The sequence below is a fragment of the Alosa alosa genome, chromosome 12, assembly GCF_017589495.1.
Source record: "Alosa alosa isolate M-15738 ecotype Scorff River chromosome 12, AALO_Geno_1.1, whole genome shotgun sequence".
Classification (NCBI taxonomy): domain Eukaryota; kingdom Metazoa; phylum Chordata; class Actinopteri; order Clupeiformes; family Clupeidae; genus Alosa; species Alosa alosa.
In genome coordinates this window covers 26,156,933-26,183,752 of record NC_063200.1, presented here as the reverse complement: position 1 = coordinate 26,183,752, position 26,820 = coordinate 26,156,933, and the positions used below count along the sequence as shown (strand labels likewise).

At 42.6% G+C, this 26,820-nt stretch overlaps 1 protein-coding gene across 1 annotated transcript; it reads right to left on the bottom strand.

Annotated features, from left to right (window-relative positions):
- Positions 1-416: 416 nt before the first annotated feature.
- On the bottom strand, positions 417-23,895 carry LOC125304205 (macrophage mannose receptor 1). Its single transcript, XM_048258267.1, has 50 exons — positions 23,653-23,895; positions 21,979-22,127; positions 21,595-21,707; positions 21,213-21,340; positions 20,486-20,709; positions 19,903-20,012; positions 19,437-19,555; positions 19,150-19,285; positions 18,671-18,753; positions 18,238-18,357; positions 18,021-18,122; positions 17,473-17,631; positions 17,191-17,273; positions 16,972-17,113; positions 16,783-16,827; positions 16,375-16,542; positions 16,078-16,197; positions 15,810-15,920; positions 15,680-15,712; positions 15,321-15,455; positions 15,090-15,236; positions 14,839-14,973; positions 14,282-14,436; positions 13,804-13,948; positions 13,605-13,659; positions 13,396-13,462; positions 13,117-13,250; positions 12,971-13,014; positions 12,593-12,766; positions 10,757-10,911; positions 10,333-10,446; positions 10,108-10,223; positions 9,792-9,943; positions 9,120-9,325; positions 8,597-8,771; positions 7,890-8,111; positions 7,219-7,388; positions 6,910-6,980; positions 6,667-6,767; positions 6,277-6,396; positions 4,152-4,301; positions 3,813-3,967; positions 3,309-3,408; positions 2,889-3,115; positions 2,415-2,604; positions 2,061-2,309; positions 1,650-1,829; positions 1,336-1,398; positions 915-1,060; positions 417-778 (listed from the first exon to the last, which is right to left on the bottom strand). The coding sequence occupies exons 1-50, from the start codon at positions 23,702-23,704 to the stop codon at positions 734-736; spliced, it is 6,495 nt and encodes a 2,164-aa protein (XP_048114224.1). The 5' UTR covers positions 23,705-23,895; the 3' UTR covers positions 417-733.
- Between the last annotated feature and the right edge of the window lie 2,925 nt (positions 23,896-26,820).

Below are 26,820 nucleotides of genomic sequence, written 5' to 3'. Positions count from 1 at the left end.
GAGGAAATGTTTGGAAATTATTTTGTAATTCAACTTTTTTGCCTTGTGAACATATGTAAATACTCTGAGCTGTAATATATATGGTTGTATAAAGACTGTTTGGCAGTTCAATTCTGTTTTTCCCCCTCCTTTGTTGTTTTCTTTTTACTCTGAAATATTTGTTCCTCCCCAAAGCTGTTTTGCTGACTCTTTTGTAGCTTGGCCGCTGTAGCCATGAGAGCTGGGCTGGGTCAATGGTACATTTCTGTTCACAACCGGCTCTGTTTGCTAAGGTGTTTCAGAGGCAATAAAGTTTGAGGAAAGTGTACAGAATCTGACTGGGGTTTCTAGATTTATTTTTCATCCTGATACAGGAATCAAATCTACTTAAGACTATACATAGGAGATGTTTAAAAATGAACATTCTGAGTAAGAAAAATAATTTATTATTTTTAATTCAAATCATTTAATTCAAAATTTATTTATTTTTTATTACATTTTAATTTCAGCTTAAGTACAGACAAAATATATACAAAGAAATGTTACAATTTCAACAAGAAAATTAATTTGGCACATTTTCAATAAAAGTGGTAAAAATGTCATGTGTTTCATATAATTTGACATGGAAATGTGTTCATAGGCTGAAATACTGAAGCAAACATTTTGGTAATCGAGAGGCTGTGTGATTGCCATGCAGCAATGCCACGTGTACTATACAAGACCAGTGGGATCCAGCCGACTTCACAGAATCCCCTCATGTCTCTGATTCCCCTCCAAAGTTGGGATTACTGAAAGTTGGCTGTAGAGGAACACAACAAACCAGTCTGAATAAAGAAACACATCTCATGCACTCTCACTTATTCTAAACAACATAAACGCCATCCAGTGGCAAATAGGTTTATCTGGGTTTGATCATCTGTAAGTTTGTCACTTACCACGTCAACGGCACTTTTGTCTCGACTCGGGAAGCTTATGGAACTCAATTTCACTCCTCGTACATTAACAACATAGTACAGAAGACCTACAATTAGTCCGACGCATATAATGGCACCAATAATAGCCCCGGCAATTAGACCACCATCTGGAAGAGAATAAAAATCCAGAGCCAGGTCAGTTGAACGAATAAATGGAAACGCCCTCCTAGTTTTATTTCCCAATGTGTCATTCTACAGCAAATCCTCACTAAAGTCACTTTTCTCTGCTATAAACATCCTCCACAATTATTACCAATATGCTAAATAATAAACTAAAATGCTATACTAATAAACTTGCATGATGGCAAAATAAATTGCCTTTTAAGTCAACCGATAATGGCTTGTGACTTTCATAATAACTGTTACAATGTTATGAACGTACTGCCGCTTCCTGCAGGAGGATCTGTTGGTACGATGATATTTCCGTTGTCATCAGTGAAGTAGTCTGGGAGAGAACACAGTGTTTTTTTTAAACAGATGTCCAGAAAAACATTTAGGAGTAAAATCAAATAATCAACATTAAGGGCCAGTTAGCTTGATCAGTACTAGACTAAAAACTCAAAACTAAAATCTTCAAATTCTCTTATAGTCTAGGACAAGGCTTAACCCATGTGGATTGGAAATCAGCCCTAAATTATTTCAACATTTACTGAACCTATGTAAATATATCTAAAATGTGTAAATAAATGTTTTTACATTGGCGATGCCGACAGATGAAGCCTCGTTTCAGACCGCAGTTGTTGTCGTTCCAGCGGCCATCGTGGTACATCTCCACGCAGTCCTCTCTGCCCAGCTCTCCATGGATATTCTCATTGGGCTCTCCTGGTGCCCAGTTCAAATATCTCACAGAGCTCAGATCAGTCCAGGCCCAACCGTCTGGAGACACCAAAGGACAACACACACACACAAAAAACCAGAGCAAAACATCATTACTTACCTGTAGTTATTAATTGAGTGGGCCATTTTCATGTCCAATCACTGATGGTCGGCTTAGAACACAGAATCATATATTGTGTTCATATGTGAGACGTGTACTGTGTGTGAGTGCGAAAGTGCGATGTTTGGCTGTGTGCGTGTGAGCCTTGGCGTGGTGCTGTGCACACATACAGGAGGTGTCCCTGGTGAGGCCGATCCAGAGGTGATGGTACTTTGTGTAGTTCCACTGCTGGATGAACTCTATTTCGGCCCGGGTGTGGAAGGAGGCCAGCTCGGCTGAGGCCAGTTGGCAGAAGTGCCTCGCCTCGGACCAGGAGTGGCCCTTCTGAGCGTCGTGCACAAAGTAGCAGTGGCGTCCATACGGCCTCCAGCCGGGCAGACACTTCCCATCTCCCGGTGCAGGAGTTGGTGGTGGCTTCTCTGTGGAGACGTACCCAGATTCAGTAAGCCGTGCCCAACCTTAATGACAATTGGCTTTTACAGAGCTCCTTTGATCACTTTGTAAATGTTTAACAAGTGTCTCACCTGAGGAGATCTTGCAGATGTAGGGCTTGGCGGCGTCACAGGCCGTGTCGTTCCAGGTGCCGTAGAAGTGCCCAACTGGGCCGTGTATGGCCACACAGCCCTCTCCTTTGTGATTGGTCGGCTCCCCAGGTCCCCAGTGGGTGAAGAACACAGGCCAGCCGTCAGTCCAGCTGTAGGAATCACTGTCCTCCTGCAGGAGAAAAGCAAACACACAATTAATATCACACACTCTTTAAAAAACAAACACACAATTCATATCACACACTCATTAAAAAGCAAACACACAATTCATATCACACACTCATTAAAAAGCAAACAAACAATCAATATCACATGCTCATTAAAAAAAACACACAATTCATATCACACTCATCACTGGATCAAGAATCAGTATCACTGATTCTAGCCAGTAATTTCTATGGTAAAATGCATTTGAAAACATATCTTAATTTCTTTTCAATTCTGTGGCCATACTTTTTTCCTGAGCCCAATCCAGGAGTCCGACCTTCCCTGCAGCACCGCTCCAGAGATGAAGGCCTGGTCATAGCTCATGTCCACGCTGGCCAGGTTCCCTCCATCCTGCTGGCAGGCGACCTGCGCGGCCTCCCAGGTCTTGGGCTCGAACGCCAGCTTGTAGCAGTTATTATACCAGGAGATGTAGCCTTCTTTACACGGGTTTTTGGATGGAGGAAGGCTACTCGCTGTGAATGTCAAATCACACAAGGTTTGGGCAGTTAGAGGTGAAAATGGACAGTGCTGGTTGACTCTGCTATATGATCCCTCGTAGTGTAATGTAAAATGGAGATGAATGCATGAATATAAGTGGCAAACATCTCATCTTTGTATAGATACAATATGACAATATGTCCAGATGTCCATTCCCCCTGTACTCACATTTTTTCTGGGAGCAGACCCAGCCAAACTCCTGAGTACACGCATCATCGTTCCAGCGGCCTGTCTGATGGTGGGAGTGTGTTATGGCCGTACAGTGCTCCTAAGAAAACAACAGAGTAGAGTCCAGAAGTCACTTTTCTGTTGGTCTTGCATTATTTCTTCACAGTTTTAACCATGCCATGCTATAAACAGCATTCAATGTTTAATCTGTGCTAGATATCTATCTACCAGGTGATAACATCTGCCCTTTATCAGCTAGAAGAGACTTTATTACAGTTGCAAAGGTTTCAGATTGCTGATAAGAATCATCAAACAAGACAATCCATAAAACATTAACCCCGAGATGCTACTGAATTACTCAAAATGGCTGCCGGCCGAATTCAGAATCAGGCACTAGAACCAATAGAGACTGCAGTATAGTTTCACCCACCATAGCTACTACCAGTGTGGCAGACTAGTCTATGAACGTTTCTGACTGTGAATGTGACTATTTCAGCGTCTCACCTTGCCGTCGTGGTTGTTGGGCTCCTTGTCTGCCCAGTTGGTGTAGAGCACGGGGCTGACTCCATCACTCCAGGCAAACCTGCCCTCGTGAAGGCTATCGGTCAGACCGATCCATACAGGCTTCACCAGGTCCCGCAGGTAACTGGCCACAAAGTCTGTAAAGTTAAGAGAGATACTGTGAGCAAGCTGCCTTTTATATTGCCCCAACAGTTTGCACACACATGAGAACAAAAAAACTAAAGGCATCATCATACAGTGGGATAGACCAGTGCAGTATTATGTTACATGGCAGAATGCCACAGAATGCATTTGAGTTAATGCAGTATGTCTGGGTCTTACCGTTTTCATAATGCGAGTCGATGACAGCCAGGTCTCCCCCATTATCTTTGCACCACTTCCAAGCTGTGTTCCAGTTGGCTTTGAAGTCATTATGGTTGTTGCGATCAGGACCCTTGACCAGGTAGCACTTGCTTCCAATCAGCATCCACCCTGGAGACACCAAAGAGAGGGGTTAGTCAACTCTTTCATGACCTTTTTTGCAATACGTGGAACTCTGGATTTGCTGTAATCATCTTAATATCTTAGTGATCATCAGTTCAGTGAAAGTCTTTTGTAGGGCTGCAACAATTAATCTAAATTAAATTAATCGGCAACTATTTTGATAATCGATTAATCACACACGGACACACGATAATCGGATAATCGATTAATAAGATGTTATTAAAGTATCTTAAACTTATATATATTTTCAGCTTTACTTACTCCTCTATGACAGTGAACTAAATATCTTTGGTGTGTGAACAAAACAAACAAGGACGTAGGTTTGGTCACAGCTTTGGTAGGGACACATCCACAACTCCTGTAGTCACGATACCAACATTATTGTTTCAATACCAATAGCAAGTGAAGAATCTCGATTTCGATACTATTGCGATTTTTTTAAATTTGATTTGGTTTGTGTGATTTGTGAGATCATTCACATCAGTGGTAATCATAGAATTTGATTGACCCTCCACACACACACACATAGAAAGTGATGGTTGTCATAGGTTTCTTTTTCATATTTTGGAATTCATATAAACTATACATTTATATTGATAATTATTTATAGTATTTTATGATCTACATGATTACTAATAGCTAAACATATTTAGTAATTTGATTACATCATATTGATTTTTAAATTATTAGGCTACACTTGTCTATATCATCACATTTGGTGTGTAAATCTAATTGAGTGCCTGTCACTTTAAGAGGAACGTGAATGCTGAAAAATAGTTTCGCGAGTGCAAGGATATGTGGATTCAATTCAGCATGTTTGCTATGTCATTAGATAAAAATAAATGTTAAAAAAGTCAAAGAAAATCTTTCTGGGATGAGATCATAGAAGAGATAAGTGTCTTGCAATGTTCATTTATGAGTATGGAAATGTATTTCTTTGCATTGTGCAGGCTACATTCACAGAATATAGGAACAGGAAAATGTCTCGGATTCATTGTTTATTGCGACTGCAAGATTGGTAGCCCAATTAGCCTAACAGTCAGTGATGGTGACTTATAGCCTATGTGACTGTCCGTGCGGCACACCCTTATTCAACATGACTCCTAACTTTGGTTGAAAGATTACAGAAGCTAGCTTAGCTGTGACAATATCCTGGGTAATATCCTAACAGCTAATGCTATTTTACACAGTAAAATACGCATTTGAAAGCCTGGTCACCAGTTGCCAGTTTGTATGGCTAATTATTTTGCCTAGACTGCAATGAAAAAGCTTCGTATTTTGGGATGGCAAAGCTGATCTACAAACCACAAAAAGGGGCAAAGATGTACATGCTGAAGGGCAAAGGGAATATCACAATGTTTTACTCTGGCCTTTTTTGCGATAGGCTATGTATTGGCAGAGCCCTAACTTACCGTTGTCGTTGACACACCCGCTCGCTTGACTGCCGGTGCAAACAAGTAGCCTTTGACACTCTCCGTGCGTGTAGGCCTACTGTAGCGTGCATTGTTTTTCAGCAAATCATATGACGACGTTTTTTGTACTGTTGTGCTGGCTGTCGGAATGATCAGCAGCACAAATAAGTTCGCTAAAATATTGGTGGGGACAATTTTGTCATCTTAAAATATTGAGTAGGACTAGTCCTTAGCGTCCCACCCTAAATCTACGGCCATGAAAACAAGGCATTTGAAGACATAATCGTGGGCTTTGGAAAACAATGATCAACATTTTATCGATCAAACAACTTACTTACTATCGAGAAAATAATCGTTAGTTGCAGCCCTAATCTTTTGTTTTAGCCCATTAGTTTTAATAAGAAAACTAATACCTAGAGAGTTCAGACATGGCAGTGATAGGAACTGATTTAACTAGAACCATTGCACTGTGATCCTGATATGACTAAAGTAAGTTTGCTAAGGAAGAGCCAGTGTTCTTTGGTTGGTATGGGAACCAGAGGTGGTCTCACCTGCTGGGCAGTTTCCGTCCCAGGCTGGGGTGGGTGGGGCAGGGGTGTGGTCATTGCCCGGGTACTTCTTACATATGTAGCCAGCTATGTCTCGGCCACAGTTCACATCATTCCATGAGCCTTATGGGGCAAGTCAGAGGTACACAGCTCAATATAAACATTCAGGGTAGTTTGAGTATCGTTTCAAACATCACTGTCCAAAACAAATGTGAACTAATTATAACTGCCTGTAATATTTGAAAAGACACATAGATAATTGCTGTTGGTGTTTTATTACAATACTTCACATGCCGTCAGTGTTTTATTTCAGTTTTTATTGAGGTTTTTATTTGAATGAAGTGTTAATGTACTACACATACTGTAGTGTTTCTAGTCTACAAGTAAACATACCTGGGTATCTATTCATCTGCACACACTTCTCCTCCCCGTTGGCGTCGTTGGGTTCACCTGGGCCCCAATGGACATACGTCATAGGTGACCCATCCACCCACCTGCAGTGTGGAGGGAGTGAGAGAAGAGATGAAAAGATGGATGGATGGATGGATGAAAACAGCAAAAGAATAAAATGAAAGAATTAAATAGATATGAGTCAGTGATAGCATGTTAGAAACTCTGAATGGTAGAGATACTTACGCATACTGTCCGTTTGCTATTCCAGCCATATACATGCCAAGCCAAGCACTGGCCAGTTGACTTGTTCCCACCTGTGTTGCAGTGACACAGACACACACACACGCACGCACGCATGCACACACACACGCACACACACACACGCGCACACACACACACACACACACACACACACACACAAAAAACTCAAAAACACACACAGAGACACACACATTGTGAACTTTCCAACTTGCATGCATGCATGTCTCGCACTTGCATGGTAGAGTTTATACTGTAAACTCTGAGACAAAAGCGCACTCTCTTGGCACGTACCATGGTGACCACATACGACTGCTCGGCCTCATCCAGGATGGAGACCATCCGGGCTTTCTCAGCATAGCAACGCCGCTTTGCCGTGTGGAAGTCCACGGGGTCGGTGTCATTGAAGAGGTAGCAGATCCCATTGTTCTTCCTCCATCCAGGGTTCGTGCCACAGTCAGGAGCTGAGAAGGGATGACATGAAAAATGAAATTACGCATACACATAAAGCCTTCAACACGCACCTTGTGTGTTTTATGTTTTCTTCTTAATTTTTTTTTTCTTTACTTTTTAAACTATTCTTTGACTATTGCCCTTCTATGCTTTTATCAGATATTCCTGTTTGCTTTTGTTTATGTAAAGCACATTGAATGACCTTTGTGTATGAATATATAAATAATGCGCTATATAAATAAAGTTGACTTGACTTGACTTCAACATAATAGACTACACTATGGAGAATAATCAGTTTTATCAGTTATTTTTACCGATCAATAATCATTTTTCTTCATTGCAAAGTCAATATAAATAGTGTTAAAAGAGTAAAAAAAAGGGGGGGGGGACAGAGACTGAACCCCTGTGGATTACCAGCATAGGAAGCAAGGAAAAACAGCTTGTAGCTAAAGGCCAATTTTTTTCTGAACTCGCTTGTGCTCTGTGGTGGTCAGTCCAACACCAGCACTCACCTGGGACAGGTGAAGGGGGCACAGGGGGCAAAATGGGGGTCTTGCCCTTGGCGATCATGCAGATCCAGTCCTGGTGAGCGTCGCAGTTTATGTCGTTCCAGAAGGAGGTGCCGTTGTTGGTGGTAATCATCTCCACACACTCCTCGCGTCCCTCGTGGTTGTTGGGCTCCCCAAAGCCCCAGTTAGTGTGACTCACGGCAGAGCCGTCACTCCACTGGTAGCCTGCAGAGTGGACACCAACATATGCAATTTTCTACTATTCAAGATGTGGTGATGTTACTTGTTAATTAAGATGTACATTGGAGGATACAGTGTCTCAGCATATACACCTCACACTATTCGTATTTTATTCACAGATGGAAAATCCAGCTTCTGAAAGTACATCTACCTGGCTGAGGAGTTGTGAATGGTTGGAACAAATATGTTTTAGGACTTTTATTTTCTAAAACTGGGTTTCCCATCTTAGATTTTCTCATATCTTATTGATTTTATATGATTTTAACTGAAATATATAGCATCTTAACAGTGTTCAGTAATCCTAATTATGGCATGCCCAGGTGTTACTAATGACATTAATTAAGGTTCTGATTCTGCTACACTGAACTTGAACAGAGACTTCATTAAGGTATTAACACCTGTGCTCTTTCATTTCAAAATGGCCGCTTTGAAAAAGGGTTTGAGTGAATGATGCAAATGTGGCCCCTCACCTCCATCCAAGGCGTTGTGCTTCAGGCCGATCCACGAGGTCTTGCCCTTGGTGAAGGACGCCAGGAAGATCTCCTCGTCGCCAGTGTGGATGCTGATCAGGTCGGCCCCCCGCGACACACAGTCCTCGCGTGCCGCCTGCCAGCTCTTCTTCGCGGAGTAGTCCACTGTGAAGAGCTGCTCAGAGAGACAAGACCACGTGTCACAACAGGCAAGTATCAGTCGGGCATCTTTCAGGGAAAACCCTGCAGTGAACCTCTTGGTAATAGTTGATTATATGCAGTAGTGTTTGCAATGGCCAGGTTATTAATTTCATTCTGCAAACTAAAATAGTCAAATTTTATTTTTCCCAGATAGCTGCAGTGTATAATAATAGCAGATATAAATAATATATTGTGAGGATGTTCACAGCAGTGACAACTGTTTGGATGGAATTTGTAGACAGAGAGAATGAAAAATATTCCGTTAGACCATGTGGGTCCCCTACATCAAGAGCTCAGAGCGTCAGAGAAGCAACTGTCTAACCCTGTAGCAGTTCCTGTAGTGGGGTTGACCGGTCCAGCCGTTCGCGCAGCCGTCGACAGGAGGGGGGGTGGGGACTCGTGTTGGGGGAGACAGGCCGTTCCTCGGCTTCTCACAGACGAAGGGGCGTGCTTCTGTGCAAACCTCGTTATTCCAGAACCCGGCGATGGGAGCCGTCGCCATGGTGACACAAAACCCTGCCGCATGATCTGCAGAATTTCAAGAGTAAATCATTTTTTTTCTCTCATTTGGTTTTATTTTTGCTGGAACACTGCTACAACTCTGAGGGGTGCTAACTGTGGTTGGCTGTGCACCTGCTAATTCTGTCCCTACTGATCTGGAAATCTCATCCATCCTCATCCAGAACACGGCCAATTAGGCTGCTGCTGCCATGACGACAGTCACAGCCCAGGACATGCCCAGCTGGGGTTGTCATTGATGTCCTGACAAGGCTGCACACAAGAGCTCTGCTCACTTTACCGCACTTACATCAGCGAGATGAAACGTGCACCAGCACATCTGTTCCCCTCCACCCAAATGTACCGTCAAATTATTTAACACTCTGAGACGCCAGCAGCAGCAACCTCCCCACTCTCATTTCAGGCACTAGGTTTTCTTCCAGTGATAAACTGCCTAGCAGCCCGCTGTTCTCAGGTCAGGCAGTGGAGGCCTCACCTGGCTGTTCCCTGTCCCAGTTGGTGAAGGAAAGTGCCATTCCGTTGTCCCAGAAGTAGTCGACCCCTACATTGCCGCCCAGTCCCTTCAGGCCTATCCACCATTCCCCAGTGTACTTCCCCAGGAAGGCTGTGAAGTGGGCTTGCTCATAGCTATCAAAGAGGAAATTACAAATGAGCTCAACAAAATGGCAGGTAAAATGCAAGAAAAGGTACAGTATACAAATTAAAAACAAATCTTGTGACAACATCTAAGTCTAAGTATCGAGAAATCAAGTAATCGAGATCTAAGTATCGAGAAAAGGAGGTTCACTTACACGTCCATGATGTGAAGCAGCGTGCTATCGCTTGCCTCACAGAAGGCTTTGGCCTCGTCCCGTGTCTTTGGGGCCTCCTCAAACCAATAGCAGCCATAGGCGTATGCATCCCAGCCCTGAGGAAAACACCATGGTGGTGGAACATACTTGGACACAAGCATGAACTGTATACAACATATTCACCTCACTTTGTAAGGTGACAAGTGTAGGAAGTCACTGGCTCACCGCTGGACATCCATAGACAGTGGGCTTGACGGAGGGTAGTGGGAAATGTGCTTTGGGTTTCTTGCAAATGTAGGTGTTGAGTTCACTACAGGTGACGTCATTCCACCTTCCCGTCTATAACACAAAGAAACATACGTTTTGACCAGGGAGACTGAGATGATTGCACAACCTGTCCTTGTGCTTCAGCAGAGATTTAAAAGTCCGGCTTCAGAAAGTAAAAGTCCTGCCAGGTATTGGTTCTACCTGTGCGCTTAACACACATGTGATTGCACTAATTAGCTGATCTACCTGGCTTAAGAATTGTGCTTATTAGAATCGGCTGATAAGTGAATGGTTGGAACCAACATGTGGCAGGACTTTTACTATCTGAAGCTGGATTGTTACACCTCTGCTTGTGGGAAGGGGGGGGACAGTAATGCCCTACCTGATGGTACATTTCTACACAGTCCTCATTGAAGCCCAGGTGATTATTGGGCTCGCCAGGTGCCCAGTAGGTGAAGGTGACCTGGAAGCTGTCCGTCCAGGTAAAATAACCGGAGAAGGTCAGGTCATTCAGGCCAATCCACACATCAGAGTTGGCTACGGATAAAGCAAGAGAGAAATAGACAGAAAGCACCACTTTAGCTGGGACATTGGATTTGAAGCAAGAGATCCCCAATCCCCCCTCAATTCTCTCGATTTTGAATCCCAGGTGAGCCATGGTTTCTCTGCCAATCCTTAAGCACACAAAGTAGGTGACATACATCAAACATAAACAAAAACTACAAAACAGGCTAGGGTAAGAGTGGAGTGCAGGTAGATGCCTCATCAGGTGTCTTATCTGCATGCCTCACTTATTTTAATGCACACATTGAGGAGGCATACATCTTACACAGGGTAAGTGTGGTGTGCATGGGGAAATCCTGACAGATATTCACCATGCATGCCCACTTCTTTTAATGCTACACTCTAGATAGATCCCTCAACCTAGCCATTCACATACATATTTAGGTCAAGAGTGGCGTGTTGGGTGAAGGTCTGGGGGCGAGGTGTGGTTGGTGGTAGTGGGGATGTGTGCATTTGCTGGGGGCCTGGGGGGATGGGAGGCACGCAGGTCCTCCCCTCTGTCAGCTCGTCGCAGTATAACTGCGGGGGCTGGGTGGAACTGTGGCCATTAATGGGTGCCCAGGTTGGCAATCAGTCAGGCAATCAACCAGGCAATCAGTTATTCCTATTATTATACTTATCTTTAATAGAATAATTACAACTCCTCTCCTCTGAAACCCTCCCTCTCTGTGTTCCAGCTTCTCTCCTCCTGGCCCAACAGCAAGCCAGCCTTACACATATGCACACACACACACACACACACTCACACACATACATCCTCACTACCCCTCACCCCCCATCCCCACCCCCATCCCAACACCACCTCATTCACACTCTCAGAGCTACCATCCGCACCCCCCCACCCCATTCCGGTCATCAATTTCATCCCTGATAATCATATCTGTAATCATCCTGGACGCAAATCATCCTTAGCCTTTCTGTTTTAATGTTATGTTGTGTTATGTTTGTGGAAGCCAAGTCAATGTGATGTCTTGTTAAGAAAAAATAAATAAATAAATAAATAAAATAAATAATTTTTTTAAAAAAGCACACAAAGTAAAAATTGGCTTTCTGTCTTGTTCCGCAAATTATTTCTGAGTATCATTAAGGGAAGCCGTTTAGTCAAAGGACATGTTCCATCTAAAATATACCCCAGACAACAACAAACCCTATCCTCTAGTAATTGTATTGACCGATGCAGTGGTAATTCCTAGCTAAGGTCTCCTGTGCACTGTAGTATAAGTATAAGTATACCCTTTTGATCCCGTGAGGGAAATTTGGTCTCTGCATTTATCTCAATCCGTGAATTAGTGAAACACACTCAGCACACAGTGAACACACAGTGAGGTGAAGTACACACACTAAACCCGGCACAATGAGCTGCCTGCTACAACAGCGTTCGGGGAGCAGCGAGGGGTAAGGTGCCTTGCTCAAGGGCACCTCAGCCGTTCTTATTGGTCGGGGTTCGAACCGGCAACCCTCCGGTTACAAGTCCGAAGCGCTAACCAGTAGGCCACAGCTGACCAGCCTGTAGTTTGAATGTTATTCTCTTGCTGTAAGTTGCTTAGGATAAAAGCGCCTGCTAAATGAATAAATGTAAATGTTAACCCAGTCAGCCAAATTATTAATGATGTGCCAGGACAGAATGGCAGAAGCTGTTAGCTGTGTGTCATACCCTGGTAGAGGTAGCTCTCCAGCCAACTCTGCTCGGCCAATGAGGCGATGGACACGAGATCGGCTCCCTCCTTCCCGCATGCGTCTCGTGCACCTCGCCACGTCTTCTTGTCACCATATGGCTTGTAGCAGAACTCCCCAAACTCATACCAGTCAGGCCCTGAGCAACGCAGTTCTACAGAGGGAAGAAAACACAAGGGAGGGCCTTGAGACAGGGCTGGAGAGAGATGACCCCCAGTGCATGTGATGTGATACTACTCAAACACAATATGTGCTACTGCTTCTTGTCAAAACCTAGTTAGAATTAAACAGATTGCTTGTGTCAAATCCTTTCAAGATTACACTGGACAATCACAAGACATCTGGCGATGCTGCTTACCTCCATCTGCAAACTGGAAAGAAATGCCATAGTCTCCATCGAATCTGCGAGGGAGTTAAAAAATGCCATTTTTTTTAAATGGTTACGCTTTTCTTTATTTCATCAGGAAAATCTGGACCTTTATTAAAGAACAAATGGACACGTACTGTTTGGAGGTGATGCCGTTTCTAGTAGAGCCACTGTAGAAGGACTGTCCTGGTGTTTTGATGATCGTGAAGTCTCCTCCATTCTCATTCAGAATCACTCCAGCATGCATGGCAGCTGCACAGATGGTAGAGTCCTAAAAAGAGAAACACACACACACACACACACACACACACACATAATGGTTCCCACTCAATACTTCATTCCATTTGGCAAAGGTATATTCCATGCTGGGAACATGCAGTGTTGCAAACACGTGCGTTTTGTAGGCATTCACTTACACCACGATATGTCAATGTTCCGTACACACTGTATGGCTCACGAGCACATCCGGCCGGACAGTGTAACCTGGGTAGATGTGCACATTGAGATATGTTTCACTTGTTCACATCATCATCACATAGAACATTTTTCACAACACATTAACACGGTTACAAAGCCAAACATGAACGGATGAGTGGAAGCATTGCTATAATGGAGTCTGACTCACGTTTTTTTTTCAGTTGCATGGTCCAACCATATTGTTGAATCACAGTTTATGGCATCTGTATGAAACGAAAGAAAACGGCACTAATTAATACAAATTATTTATTTAATTTAATTTAATTATCCTTACTTTTGACATTGACAGTGATCTTGTTACTGTACAGTACTATTTACTGTTACTTGTAAATACTGCATAGACGCACAGTCAGAGACACAGCCCAGGATGTCAAACCGCAGTCCAGTCTGTCCATTCCAGGCCACTGGCAGGATACGGACGTAGCGCACGGAGACAGGTGTCCCCAGGAGCTGTGTCTCAGGAGTGGTGTTGTCCACACTGCCTGGATACTCCTGTAGGGGACACATCCACAAACGCCACTTCAGACAAGCCCACAGCCAGGTGACACACTCACTGTATCTACTCACATGAAACTTGTGATTTAGCTGTAATGAAGAATATACAGTATGGACAATTCTGTCACCATTATCTCATACACAAAGGAAACTTGAAAGCACATGTCCCTTTAGGGGCTCTGTAGGTTGATAAGAATTATATGGATAAAGTTTGAACTTGTTCATTATGTTAGAAACATTTTTTTATTTATTTTTTTATTCTTGGGACAGTTCAGTTTCAGTCAGTCTGGAAAATAGAGGATTCTACTTGCTAAGTCAAGTGTGGTTTACCCCTCCATCCTGTGTGTAGTCAGTCCACTGCAACCCATCTATACTGGTCTGGACTTTGAATGTGGTGACCCAGTGGTCTGCAGTAGGGCACCCTTGGACCACTACTCCTGTGATCTTCTTTGAAACGCCTAAGTCCACCTGGATCCAGGAATTAGCTGCAAAAGGTGGTTAAGTTTCACACAAGTGGGGCTTCAAATGCACACAACACACAGACATTGACACCCAAAGTGATTGGAGCTCATCTGGACTGGAGGAATAGGTGGCGATAGGTTTTGTGAGTTAATTCATCATCACATGTGAAAATGGATATTGTGTTTTCAAACTGGTTCATATATTCCCTTGCTGAAGTAGAGTAGGTCAAAATAGTAGGTAGAAATATGCTTTCAATTTGACATTAAAGAGGGTTTTTTGTAAATAATTGTAAAAAAGGGCAAATTAAATGGACCAATATTCCATTTATAAAAGTAATAAAAGGGGAAAATATCCAAGGGGACTTTTTATAGGTACTGTCTCTCTGTGCACTGTGTCATGTTTGCCCGAGGTGAGACCACACTCACCGGAAGTAGAGGGCATCCAGCAGGAGGCGCCGTTGAGCCGAGCCTGGGCTGGACCTTTGCCATTGATGGAGGAGGAGGCCGAGAGCATGGCGTCGGTCACATTCCCATCCTCCACGCCCAGTCCTCTCAGACACACTGCAAAACAAAACGCCCTCTCCAGTTAAAATACACAAGTAGCCTGAGACAGCAGGCCCAGATAATTGGTGGAGCAGCAGGATTATGGAAAGGCAAAAACAAACCCCAATACCTACCATTATCTACGCAGCTGTACACCACCTCTAGGTATTTGGAGATTGTTGGGCAGGGGTCCGGGTCTGCTCTTCCCATCAGGAAACAGAAGGCTCTGTTGTCACAGTGTTTCCTGGCTATAGGCAGAAAGCCCTCCACAGTGCAAGACCCTGCACAAATAAAAGAACAAGAGAGTTCATTAAGCAGAATGGCACCTTTTCAGTGAAAATAACATCCATTTCAGAGTGTATTACCTGTGGATCCCTCATCGAAAGGGCAGATCTTGTCACTCTTGCGGCCGAAGAAAGCTGATTGGATGTCGATGACGCTGTTATGTGGGCAGTGGAGCACAATGCTTGAGCCCTCGCAGGCGAGACCGGTGAGGAAACCTGTAGGGGACCAGCAGTATCCACAACCAAGTCAGCTACATCGGCACAGTACTGACCACTCCATGCAACATGCACATGGACTTCACTGAGTCCATTACTTTACTTCTGACATGACAACACAGCACACACTTCGATTTTTGTTTCCATTTTATGAAGCGAAGTAGGATCATCAATATCAATATCATTCTCCACACAATGAAGAGTCATGCCATAGACTATCATACCATCATGAGGTGGAGGGGGCTCTGGAGTGTTTCCTGTTTAAGAGACACAAAGAAAACTGTGTTTCTCACTGAGGCAAACCGTGTACACTAAGTCATGGGTAAAAAGGGTTAAAAAAAAAACATTCAGTACCTCTTCGTTTGCAAATATAACCTCTGTCATAGTCACAGTTATCATCATTCCAGAGGCCACTACTGATAAGAATATCGAGGCAGTCTTCTCCATAATAATCATCAGGATTGCCTAAAAGAAAACACATTCAGGTGAAAACAACCATGTTTGCTTGCAACAGATGCTATATGAAGCAGAAGTTTTCTTAGGATAAGAGTAGATGAGAAGCAGTGGTCAGTGTCTCACTCCTTTCCTCTCTTCATCCAGCCTCTCGCAGCAGCGCTCTCACCTGCGTTCCAGTTGATGTAGCGGAAGGGGGATCCGTCGCTCCACTCCCAGCCCCCCTCAGTCACAGAGTCATGGCCTCCCATCCACAGACCCACGCCAGTGGGGATCTGCGTCACTATAGCTGGAGGTACACAAAGATCACAAGATGTCATGTTCAAAAGATAATACTGTCATGACCTTGACTGGACAGCATGAGACTGGTGTTGACATATGAATGAAAGGTTTTTTGGGTTAAAGGAGAGATTATGGATGAAGCATGAATGCTGATGAAATTTGTTTTGAATGAGTGCTGTCCTACAATGGATGAAGGCCTGCTCAAAGGGCTCGGTGATGCTGAGCAGGTCGCCTCCCTGGTTGACACAGTCGGCCCTGGCGTCCCTCCAGGTCCTCATGGACAGGGAATTCACAAGGTAGCAGTAGTCGTTGAAGGGATCGGATAACCAGGTGCCGCACTTCTCATTCCAGCCTACAGGTGGCGTAAGGGGTGGGACACAGAGAGCCAACACCAAAGCTTATGGTACTGTTGCTACCAGCATTACTGTACTCACATCTACGAGCCACACATCTACCATCACTAACATGTCCATGTGATAACGTTAGTGACCATAGGCTAAAATTAGTAAGAAACAATATGAAAATACTACATTTATCAAACACCACCTCAGCATGATAATACCAGATGTAGTGGTGAGCAGTTTGCTCTTACCTGGACCTGAGGTTGGGGGAACAGGTGGTGGGCCCTGGCCTTTGCCTAAAGACAGAGGAAGAAAGGGTGCATTCATTGTAGATACATAGAAAAAACTGTAAAGTCACGAAAGTTGAATTGCTAATGCCACAACGTCAGGGCGTTCGTGCGAACATTGCAGTGCCCGCCTGGGTCGGAAACGTTCCTCACCTTTCTGGCAGATGAAAGGAAACGAGTAGGCACAGTTCTGATCATTAATTGAGCCAGGGCTGTAGTGCTCCACGCCACGAATGAAGACGCAGTCTTCGTTTTGCCAGTTGTCTGGTTGATGTGGCTCCCAGGGTAAGAAATCCTGCAGGAACAAAGAGAATTTGACATGTCTGGGATCCGACTCCTACAATGTCGTCTATCTGCATGGCTTTCACTTACCGGCGCACTGCCATCAGTCCACACCCAAGTGTTCTCAGTCTGAATGTCGTTTAGGCCGACCCATGAGGTCCGTGGCATGTGTGCTGTACAAAAGCAGTCAGAAACACTCAAGGGCTTCTCAAGGGCTTCAAATGAATATAAATAACATTCCACAGTACCGGTATTTACTTTTTCACAGCAAGCCAAACTGGTATCTGGACAAATTTAACACCAATCATGCCCAGGATTTGTCCTGAGAGGTATGGAAACTAGGTGTCTGGATACCCTGTGCTGATGTCTTACCCATGATGAAGCTCATTTGCTCTTGATTGTGGACGCTGGCCAGGTGACCGCCATGCACAACACAGTACTGTTCTGCGTCATTCCAGGGCATGACATCATCGCTCTCGAAGTGGTAGCAGTAGTCATTATACAGCAAGTAGCCCTGGTCACAGTGGGACTCTGGGGGAAGAGGAGGAAGCCACAGCTCATCGGCACAGTTTGGGTCTGACACCCCGATGCATCATAACAGTCATAAATGCACAAACAAACAAATCTCAGGCTCTTAGAGTCTTTGTTAATGAATTGTGTTTGAAAAAAGACAAAAACACAGATCATATGGTAGCTGAGGTTCTGGAGTTTAAAGTCATAAAACAGTAAAAATAGAAAAAACTACACACTCAAATCTGTGCAATATATATTTTTTCAATTCAAATCTGCAAACTTTTGGTCATAGACCTGCCTCAGGCAGAGTAGTTAAACTTTCTTTTCCCCCTCCCAAAGACCGGTATATGCCATATTGAGCATTAATCTTTGTTTTTATGGATGTAATAACATTACAGTAATCTGACCTGGAGCTGGCGTGGGTTTGACGTTTTGGCCACCAGACATTTTACAGATGTAACCGAGTCTCTTATTGCAGGTTGTGGTCTCCCATTTGCCATTGTAATTTCCTGGGGAAAGTGAAAGGTTGTTAAAATCAAAAGCTAAGGTCACAGGATCAACAGCAAAGTAATGTAAAGAATAAAAATGTGTCTGGGTGTTTCTGGGAGTAAATTTCTTCCTCACCTGTGTAGATCTGACCACAGTCCCACATGTTAGCTGTATTCTGGGGGAAACCGTCCCTCCAATTTGAGAATTCCAACGGGGTCTTATCAACCCACTGGATATTGCCATCCTGGTTCTTATCTGATGGTAGCAAAACACAGGTTTATATTTAAAGAAAGCTTGTGTTCAGGGTGTATTGGCTTTAATATGTACAAAGGCCAAACTTACATACAGGGGGAAGTGGAAATTAATTTTCTTTAACTTTTTTCTATGTTTTATGTCATGTTCATGTACTTTTTGTTTGTGTTTACCATGTGCCTTATCTTGCTGTGTCAAAGCTACAAAGTTCTCAGTAACAGTCAAATCTTTTCAATATTGTTATGATTGTTTTGTTGTGATTGTTCTCATTTTGTGATTGAATATTCAGTCAGTAAAGAGTCTCAACTTTCCTTACCTGAGAGGCCAATCCAGATATCAGGAATTTCCACTTGGTGAAAATCAGGGAGCTGGGCATTAATGTAGAACTGTTCCTCTGCACTGAAAACAGGTCTACTGTAAGCATCTGGAATATGCAATATATTCACGACCTAACAGCCAGACCTCATCTCACCTCATCCACATAATTAACAATCATTACTTTATTAAAAAAGCACATTACAGTAGCAAAGCGTTAATAAAAATATATAAGTCCGACACAGCCTAAATGTGTGAAAGTAAGTTTTTCTGCAGTTATTTATGAGAACATAATGATTGTCTATCTCCTATTCACCTACAAAGTTTTTGGGCCTGTTCCCTATTGTATTTTAACACTACACACACACACACACACACACACACACACACACACACAAAGCTGTTTTAAAACTGTAAAATTAAAGCATGAGCATAGGCCCAGCATGGGGCCCTATAGCCCTTCCCACTGTCTGTTCTCACTTCTTAATGGTGACCAGGTTGGCCCCCATATCAGTGCACTTGGTGAAGGCATCGTTCCAGGTGGTCAGCAGATTGGGGTTGTTGACAACCCAGTAGCAGTTCCCGGCGAAGCTGAGCCACCCAGCAGGGCAAATGGCTGTGGGCAGGACAAACACGTTAAACTATTCAAGTGACCATGTTAAGTTAAAAGCTCTTGGTAAGACGAGACAGGTCACGCCAGGCTAGGTTACGAGAGATCAAGTTCAGTGATAAGGTCAGGAGGAGTGTTTCTTCAGATGTGGACTTACTGTTCAGTCCACGCTTGCACATGTACGGTCGCTCATGACGGCACACGTGGGTCTTCCATTTGCCAAAATTTTCTCCGACTGCCTTCATGGTCGCTGCGCACAGTCCGTTCGCTTTATCGCTGTCAGAGGAACCCAAACAATTAGTTGACGATGACAAAATCCTACTGACCACAACCACATGTCCATGATAGTCGATGTGTATGTCCTCAATAGCGTCACAGGGATGAGATCACTGTGACAGAATGTATCATTCTGAGCACACCCTCTATTGCTTAACAGGAGCAGAGATTGACTGACACAGAAAACCATTGGGCAAAACCTACCAACATCATTTTTTGTTTTGTTTGTGAAAACCTGCTAATACTCCCACTGCTCCCTCTGGACTGCTATTGTTACCTCTGTGTGGTGCTTATGCTGTCAGTCAGTTATTGTTCCAACTACAGTGTGAATAGAGAGACGTGTTCACCTTTCGTCTGGCTGACCTTGTGCCCAGTTGGTGTATGTGCTGGTGCTGCTGTCTGACCAGCGGAATTGAGTGCTGTCAGCCTGGACTTGGCAGGAGAGGGTGTTGCAGGCCTGTAAAGAACAGAGAGGACGGTGGGCATGCCAAACCGGAATCCATATCAAATATATCAAATATTTTATTTGATATATATGAGTAAAAGAAAAGTGATAAATCATCTCTGGCTACTCAAATTAGAGCATATGCTCCTCCGCAGAATGTCCCACAGAGATGAAAGATTGATGTGATAAGTGTACTTCAGTTCCATACTTGAAATGCTGTAATAAACACCCTCACTAGATGGAGCTGTGAGTCAGGGGGTTGAGTGGACAATCCCCCATGGTGTCACTGATTAATGTGTTCTTGAGATTAAATGTGTGTGTGAATGTGTGTGTATGTGTGTGTGTGTGTGTGTGTGTGTGTGTGTGTGTGTGTGTGTGTGAGAGAGAGAGAGAGAGAGAGAGAGAGAGAGAGAGAGAGAGAGAGAGAGAAAGCGAGAGATCCTCTGGATGTGAGGCATTGATTCTAAACCAGGGACTGTTCTCACCAGTGTAGAGTAGCCAATCCAGAGGTCAAATGCGTTGGTATCGAGACGGCTAGTGACATACTGCTCCTCTTCTGCAGAAGTAATGGACACCAGGTCCCCACCTTGTGCTATGCAGTCAGTGCGTGCTGCTAGCCAGCTCTTCCTCAGGTCGAAGCGGATCTTGTAGCAGTTGGACTGGTATGGCAGCCAGCCATTAGTCTCATCACACATGACTGTAGGGTTAGCTGGGGAGACACAATGTGGCAAAACACTAATTGTTGTCAATGTGAAGTGTGATTTATTTGGTCTTTTTTGTCTTCATATTGGAGGATACCATATACCACTTCAGTAATTTTGACAGATTATTATTAGCTGCAGATTTTTAACATATAAATACAAATATGTACTCTAAAAATAGTTGTGTGATCATAGGTTTATCTTAGTGAAATCTGTGTTGCTTTAACAGGTGGTGTTCTGATATTGGCTGAGTATCGGCTGTGAATGGCTATTCGCCTTATTCATCCAGCGGCCATTGTAAGCCAGAACGAGGCTACAGGGTACACTTGCCATCACACCTTAGTCCAGCAGATGGCGGTAATGCACTCCGTTTGCAAACTGCCAACAAAAAAACTTGCAGAAGAAGGTTACTCTGGCAGACCAGCAGACAAGCGAGCGAACCCTTCTTCTCCTGTTTGTTCTGGCTTACAATGGCCGCCAGATTAATTAAGGCGACATTATATGGACTTACGATTTTCACGCTTGCAAATATACCGCCGTCTGACTCCACAACCCTCGTCGTTCCACCGGCCATTGGTGTCCGCCTGTCCACAGTGCTCATCGCCCTGCCAATTATCAGGCTGGTTGGGCCTCCAGTACCTATGGTAGGACACATAAAACAGCATTATGCCCATCCAATGTAAACACCCACAAAACAACCTATAGATACACATGCAAGGCACACATATAAACTTAATCACACAGACACTGACCATTTCAAGCAGAAGACATACAAACAAACCATATTCTATACAGACTATGTGGTGGAGCTTGACCATGTCCATGTCTATGTCCAGACCATGCAAATTTAGTTGAATATTGATTCTAATTCCATATGCAGGTCAGACACTTACGCCAGAATGGGGTTCCACACAGAGCCGTCCGTCCACTCCCAAACACCCTCCTCAGCAATGTCATTCAGACCAATCCAGTAAATCTGTCCTCCCACCTGAGTGCGGACCCAATCCTACATGACGGGTAAGCAGGAAAAGATGTGGAAAAAGAAAGAGGACAGAAATGAGAAAATGAGAGAAAGAGAGAGGGAAGAGAGATCGGAGTTGTTATCTTAAGTAACATGTTATATAACATGAGATAAGCCATATCTTGTAACACTTGGGGCCTGATTATGTCTCTGTCTGGTCACATTATGGTATGTCTGGTTATTTCTATGTCTGGTTATGGTGCCTTTGTGGTGCTACTGTATAACCAGGACTGATGGCAGTGAAACGGCTTCTTACTCTCTCAGCGAGGCTTGTGATGCTCATCAGATTGGCATCCTTGTTTGTCTCGCAGTCTGTGCGCGCATCGTTCCAGTTCAGGGTGGACGTGGAGAAGAAGTAACAGCGGTTATCGTAGGGTCTCCATCCGGTCTCACATTCACACCAGGCTGAGGGACACACATTCATTAAGATTTACAGCAGTCAAGTACATCGCCAAAACAACATATGACCACTGGTGGATAATGATATTACCCTTTTTGTTTAATTCTTGATTTAATCTGACAGGGATTGATATTGATTCTGATTGATTGATTTGGTAAATATAACAGAATGAGGCTAAATGAATGTTAACATGTAGTCAGGGGCAGTGACAAGCCCCTGTCCTCAGAAATGGTAAAATATTGCTGTCAAAATCATATACTGTGACAAACATTTATGACAGCGGTTCCCAACCTTTTTTGGCAGGTGACCCTATTTTGATGTCACAAAATGTTGCCGACCCCAATCATTCACATGTTGCGAGAGAGAGAGCGCAACTCATTTCTGCTATAATATCCAGACGAAAGCGGTACTTTGATTTTCCCCAAATATCCTTGCGTGCCTAGTTATTTTGCTACTTTGTTTCGAACATTGATCAAGCATAATTCCGTCAATCAAACATGTCATGGGGGCTGTTTAAATTTATTTTACTTAGTTAGATTGTAATGAAGGATCAGCTACTTAACTTGGATATCATAGGGTTTTAATATATATATATATATATATATATATATATATATATATTATTTATTTTATGTAATGTACTGGTCAGCTGACCCCATTGAATTTCAGGCGACCCCACATGGGGTCCCGACCCCAAGGTTGGGAAACGATAGATCATGACCTGAATCACAATATGTCACAATATGACAATGTCTGAAACGCTTAAATATTTACAAGGATGATAATTTTGTGTCTATATTGCATTGTTTTATTGCTCATTTGCTGGTGTTAATACCCATCTGATGGAGATAAGCACTTACTTCAGGCAGCTAGTGCCATAAAATCCTTGTGACCGAACAGCGCATCAAGGGATTATACATTTTTTTTGATGCATAAGCAAAGCGTGTGGTGTTGCTAATGTTTTACCCCAGAGTTATTCACTTTGTGATGGGACCCATAAAGAGTCACCTGCTCCTCAGGCCGTCTGCTTACGGTAGCATCAGTCACTGTATTTACCTCATACTGTAGATATGGTCATTTAAGATCTTCACAGACAAGATCTTCACCAAGCAACACCATTATTGACAAGTAGTGAGTGAACATCATTACCATGTCTGTCATTGCTCCCCTTCTAAGTTTGTCAGACCAAGTACCCCTTGGCTGATATAGACATGCCATGTCGCCATGTTTTTTTCAAACAAGCAAATTGTTTGCTTAATCAATCAAACTGTTAGAGTGGCTGATAATGTCATGTATAAAATTACTTTGCAATGCTGTAATGCTGTAAAATAGTCGTGTCAGATTCAAATATTTAGTTCAAATTTGGCATAGAAAAATTTGCCAAAACTCCTGCAGTAACCTTGAAGAGCCCCTGTTGAAGATCTCTGCTCTAACATACATGAGATGTTCTAAAACACAATACAAATGATTATGATTTCGCAAACATCATAGACCATCAAAAAAGCTCAAACTGTTCTGTGAGAGACTCACCTGTACTGAGAAGAGCACAGGAGGTGGCGAGTAGTAGGAAAGCACCTCTCATCCTCCTCTCCCACTTTCAGCTTGATTACCACTCCTGTTGGATCACAAGTATGAGACGATATGATTGAGCGTGGCTGTCTGGTTGTGTCCAGGAGCAGGCCAGCTTAGTTCATTCTGTGCGTTTGAGCGTCAGGTGTGTTAAGAGTGGCCCAGTGTTACCTGCAGCTGCCACTCAACACAAGTGTGAGCATCCTCAGGTGATGCGACGTCTTTTCACACATACTCTGAGGTCCAAAGATTACAGGCAGTAAAAAGTGGGGGCCTAGCAGTTATTACATAAAAGTACACAAGCTGTCCATCCTTTCAATCCAAAAACTTCTGTGGACGGGCACAGAGATAAACATTGTGATTATTAAAGGAATCATCATATAACTCAAATTATCAAATAACTGGTGTTCTGGGAGCAGCATGGTCTCCTGACCATCTCTTGAGATTTAGGTATGTGATATACAGTACTGTGAAAAAGTCTTAGGCCACCTTACATGTTTTGCCTTAGCAATGGACCATATGTCACTCTCTTTATGATAATTCCACCTGGAAATACAAGAAACATGTATACAGTACTTTAAAAAAACATAGTAGATTAGATTTCTTCTGGTTCCAGTCTGATTTCAGTCTTAGGCCACAACAAATGTGCTGTTCTAGCAGTGCTATGATAACCAAGCTGTTGACAGAGCCGTCGTTCCCCAGCCAGACCACTGAAAAGCATGCCCACCGCTAGGAGCTGTTGGCACATCCAACAAATGTGTCAGAATGACAAACAAAACCAGCTGGCTCCATCAACAGTTTCCCCCAAGCAATTCTAACACTGATATTATTCTAACACTGATAAAACATATCTAATGGTGGCCTAAGACTGGAAGCAGAGTGAGAGGTTCACATACAGTATGTATGCTTTTTAAGGCTGTGCACATATTTCCTGTATCAGGACTCCCACTCTAAGTCCAATGTAAAATTCCATGACTTTTTCCTGACTAAAAACCCGTTCTATGGCAATTTCTATGATCTATAATGAACGGTGCAATATCCTGACCAAAGTTTTCAGAGCAGCCGTGTAGCGTTCAAAAATCTTTTAGTTTTTTCAAAGCGGAAGATGAATAGATGAGCATTGAATAAACAAAATTGGGCTAACCACAACAATTCAAGCAAGCAGTAAAGTTAATAACCAGATATACACCAATTCTGTGTATTACCCAAATATGATCAAATTGTCTTCACTGTCCATGTCTGGAACAGACTATCAAAAGTCCATGATATTCTAGAGATTCCATGACCCGTGGGAACCCTGCTGTATATTTTAGTTGTATTCTAACGAAAGGAATAAAAAATAAACATGTGATCATTGTAACATCACAACATTAAATATAAAATTTAAAGGTGGCCTAAGGTTTTTGTATTGTACTTCAGGTCGAGGTAGAGCATCTGATGGGCAAACTCAGAGCATTTGGCCTTTTAATAATTCATAATGTATATAATTGACTGACCTCAAAGTGGCAAAACATTTTAATGATTTTTTACACATTTCAAAGAGTCCTGAAAAGGGGCATAGTCATGATAAGGAAGCAAAAACATACACACAAATGGCTGTGATGGGGAAGCAAAGTTCAAAAGTGGGCAATTTAAAATACTTTATAGCAGCATACTTCCAGTCAATAAAGTTTACACAACAAACTTACCAAACTTCTCACTGTTACTTTTTAACTCATTTTTACGGTAAATTTGCGCTGACTTTAACAAACCACCCACAAAACAATAAAAGAAAAATGGGCCAGGTGCTACTGTAAAGGGAATTCTTTAGTGTTTTTCTGATGTTAGAGGTCATACTGTGTTGATTCCCTGATATGTGGTTTCTTTCTAAAACATTCCAAAAATGATAATTTAAAAATGAGTCATATAAAAGCAAAAGTTATTTTAATATATATCACAATAAAGTTGTTGAAATAACCATTCTTTAGCAGTTTTACAGAACCTTTACAATTTAACATTCATGATTCATTTTTATATGCACACATATAATTTGTATGCACATATAAAGGGTTTGAAAGTGACCATTCTTAGTTATTAGTTATCAGTCTTTCCTTCAGAATATTAATTTCCTTTCAATTGTCTTTTATTTCAGTCCCATACACCCATTTGTATTGTTCCTTTCTATGTCTTCATGTATTTTCATAAGATTTACAATGATCTAATTTTGTCTTCTATGTTGCTGCCTCTGTAAAGGACATTAAGTGACTGATTGATTGATTTACTTGCACTCATCTGAGAGCATATGATTTTATTTACTTTTTAAAATAATGATGGCTATTATTAATAATGGCAAAAAGTTTGGTAACTACAAATGTCATCATCGTTCTAAATAGGAGTATAAATACAAGTAACATTACATTTATGTATTGTTTATGTTATGTATCTATGCATTTGTGTATATATCTCAACAAATCAGACAATAAAAAAGCTAAGGAGAAAAAAAAAAAATTCACCGGAAGCATCCACATATTCAATATTTATCTTTATTAAGACGATACAAAGAAATGAAAAAGCATAACAAATTCAAGCAAAAATATACAACACAGATACAATATCAAACCAGTACGAAAGCATTACATGTTTACAAAACATCACTCCAGGGATGCCCTGCTCTGCTGAAGTGACCAGAGAAGATACAACAGGTCTTTGTAGTCAGAAAATCTAGCTAGTGCCATGGTAGCTGTACATCTAAAAACAACAAACAGCTGAAGCTCTACCTGTCCACTAGATAATTTAGAGGTACATTACACCACTCTTTAGATCACACCACCCACCTTTCCTGGTAGGAATCACAAAATCACCCAAGTGTCACACACAAATAATCAAGTCCTGTAAATTATAGGATAACAATATGAATCTTTACCACAAATATTTATATTATGTATATCCTCACTTGATTGATCAGTGACAGCTGTTGTTTTTTTAGGGGATTCCAAATTGATGGGCTTGAGACAGATAAAAGTCATGAACAACTGCAATGAATTCATGAGAATAAGCTGAGAAGGCTTTCAAAAGAAGACCACTACTAGGAAGAACTTCTGGATGAGACCACACAAACAGTCTCATTTCTGGCATGTGAGCAGGTTTTTT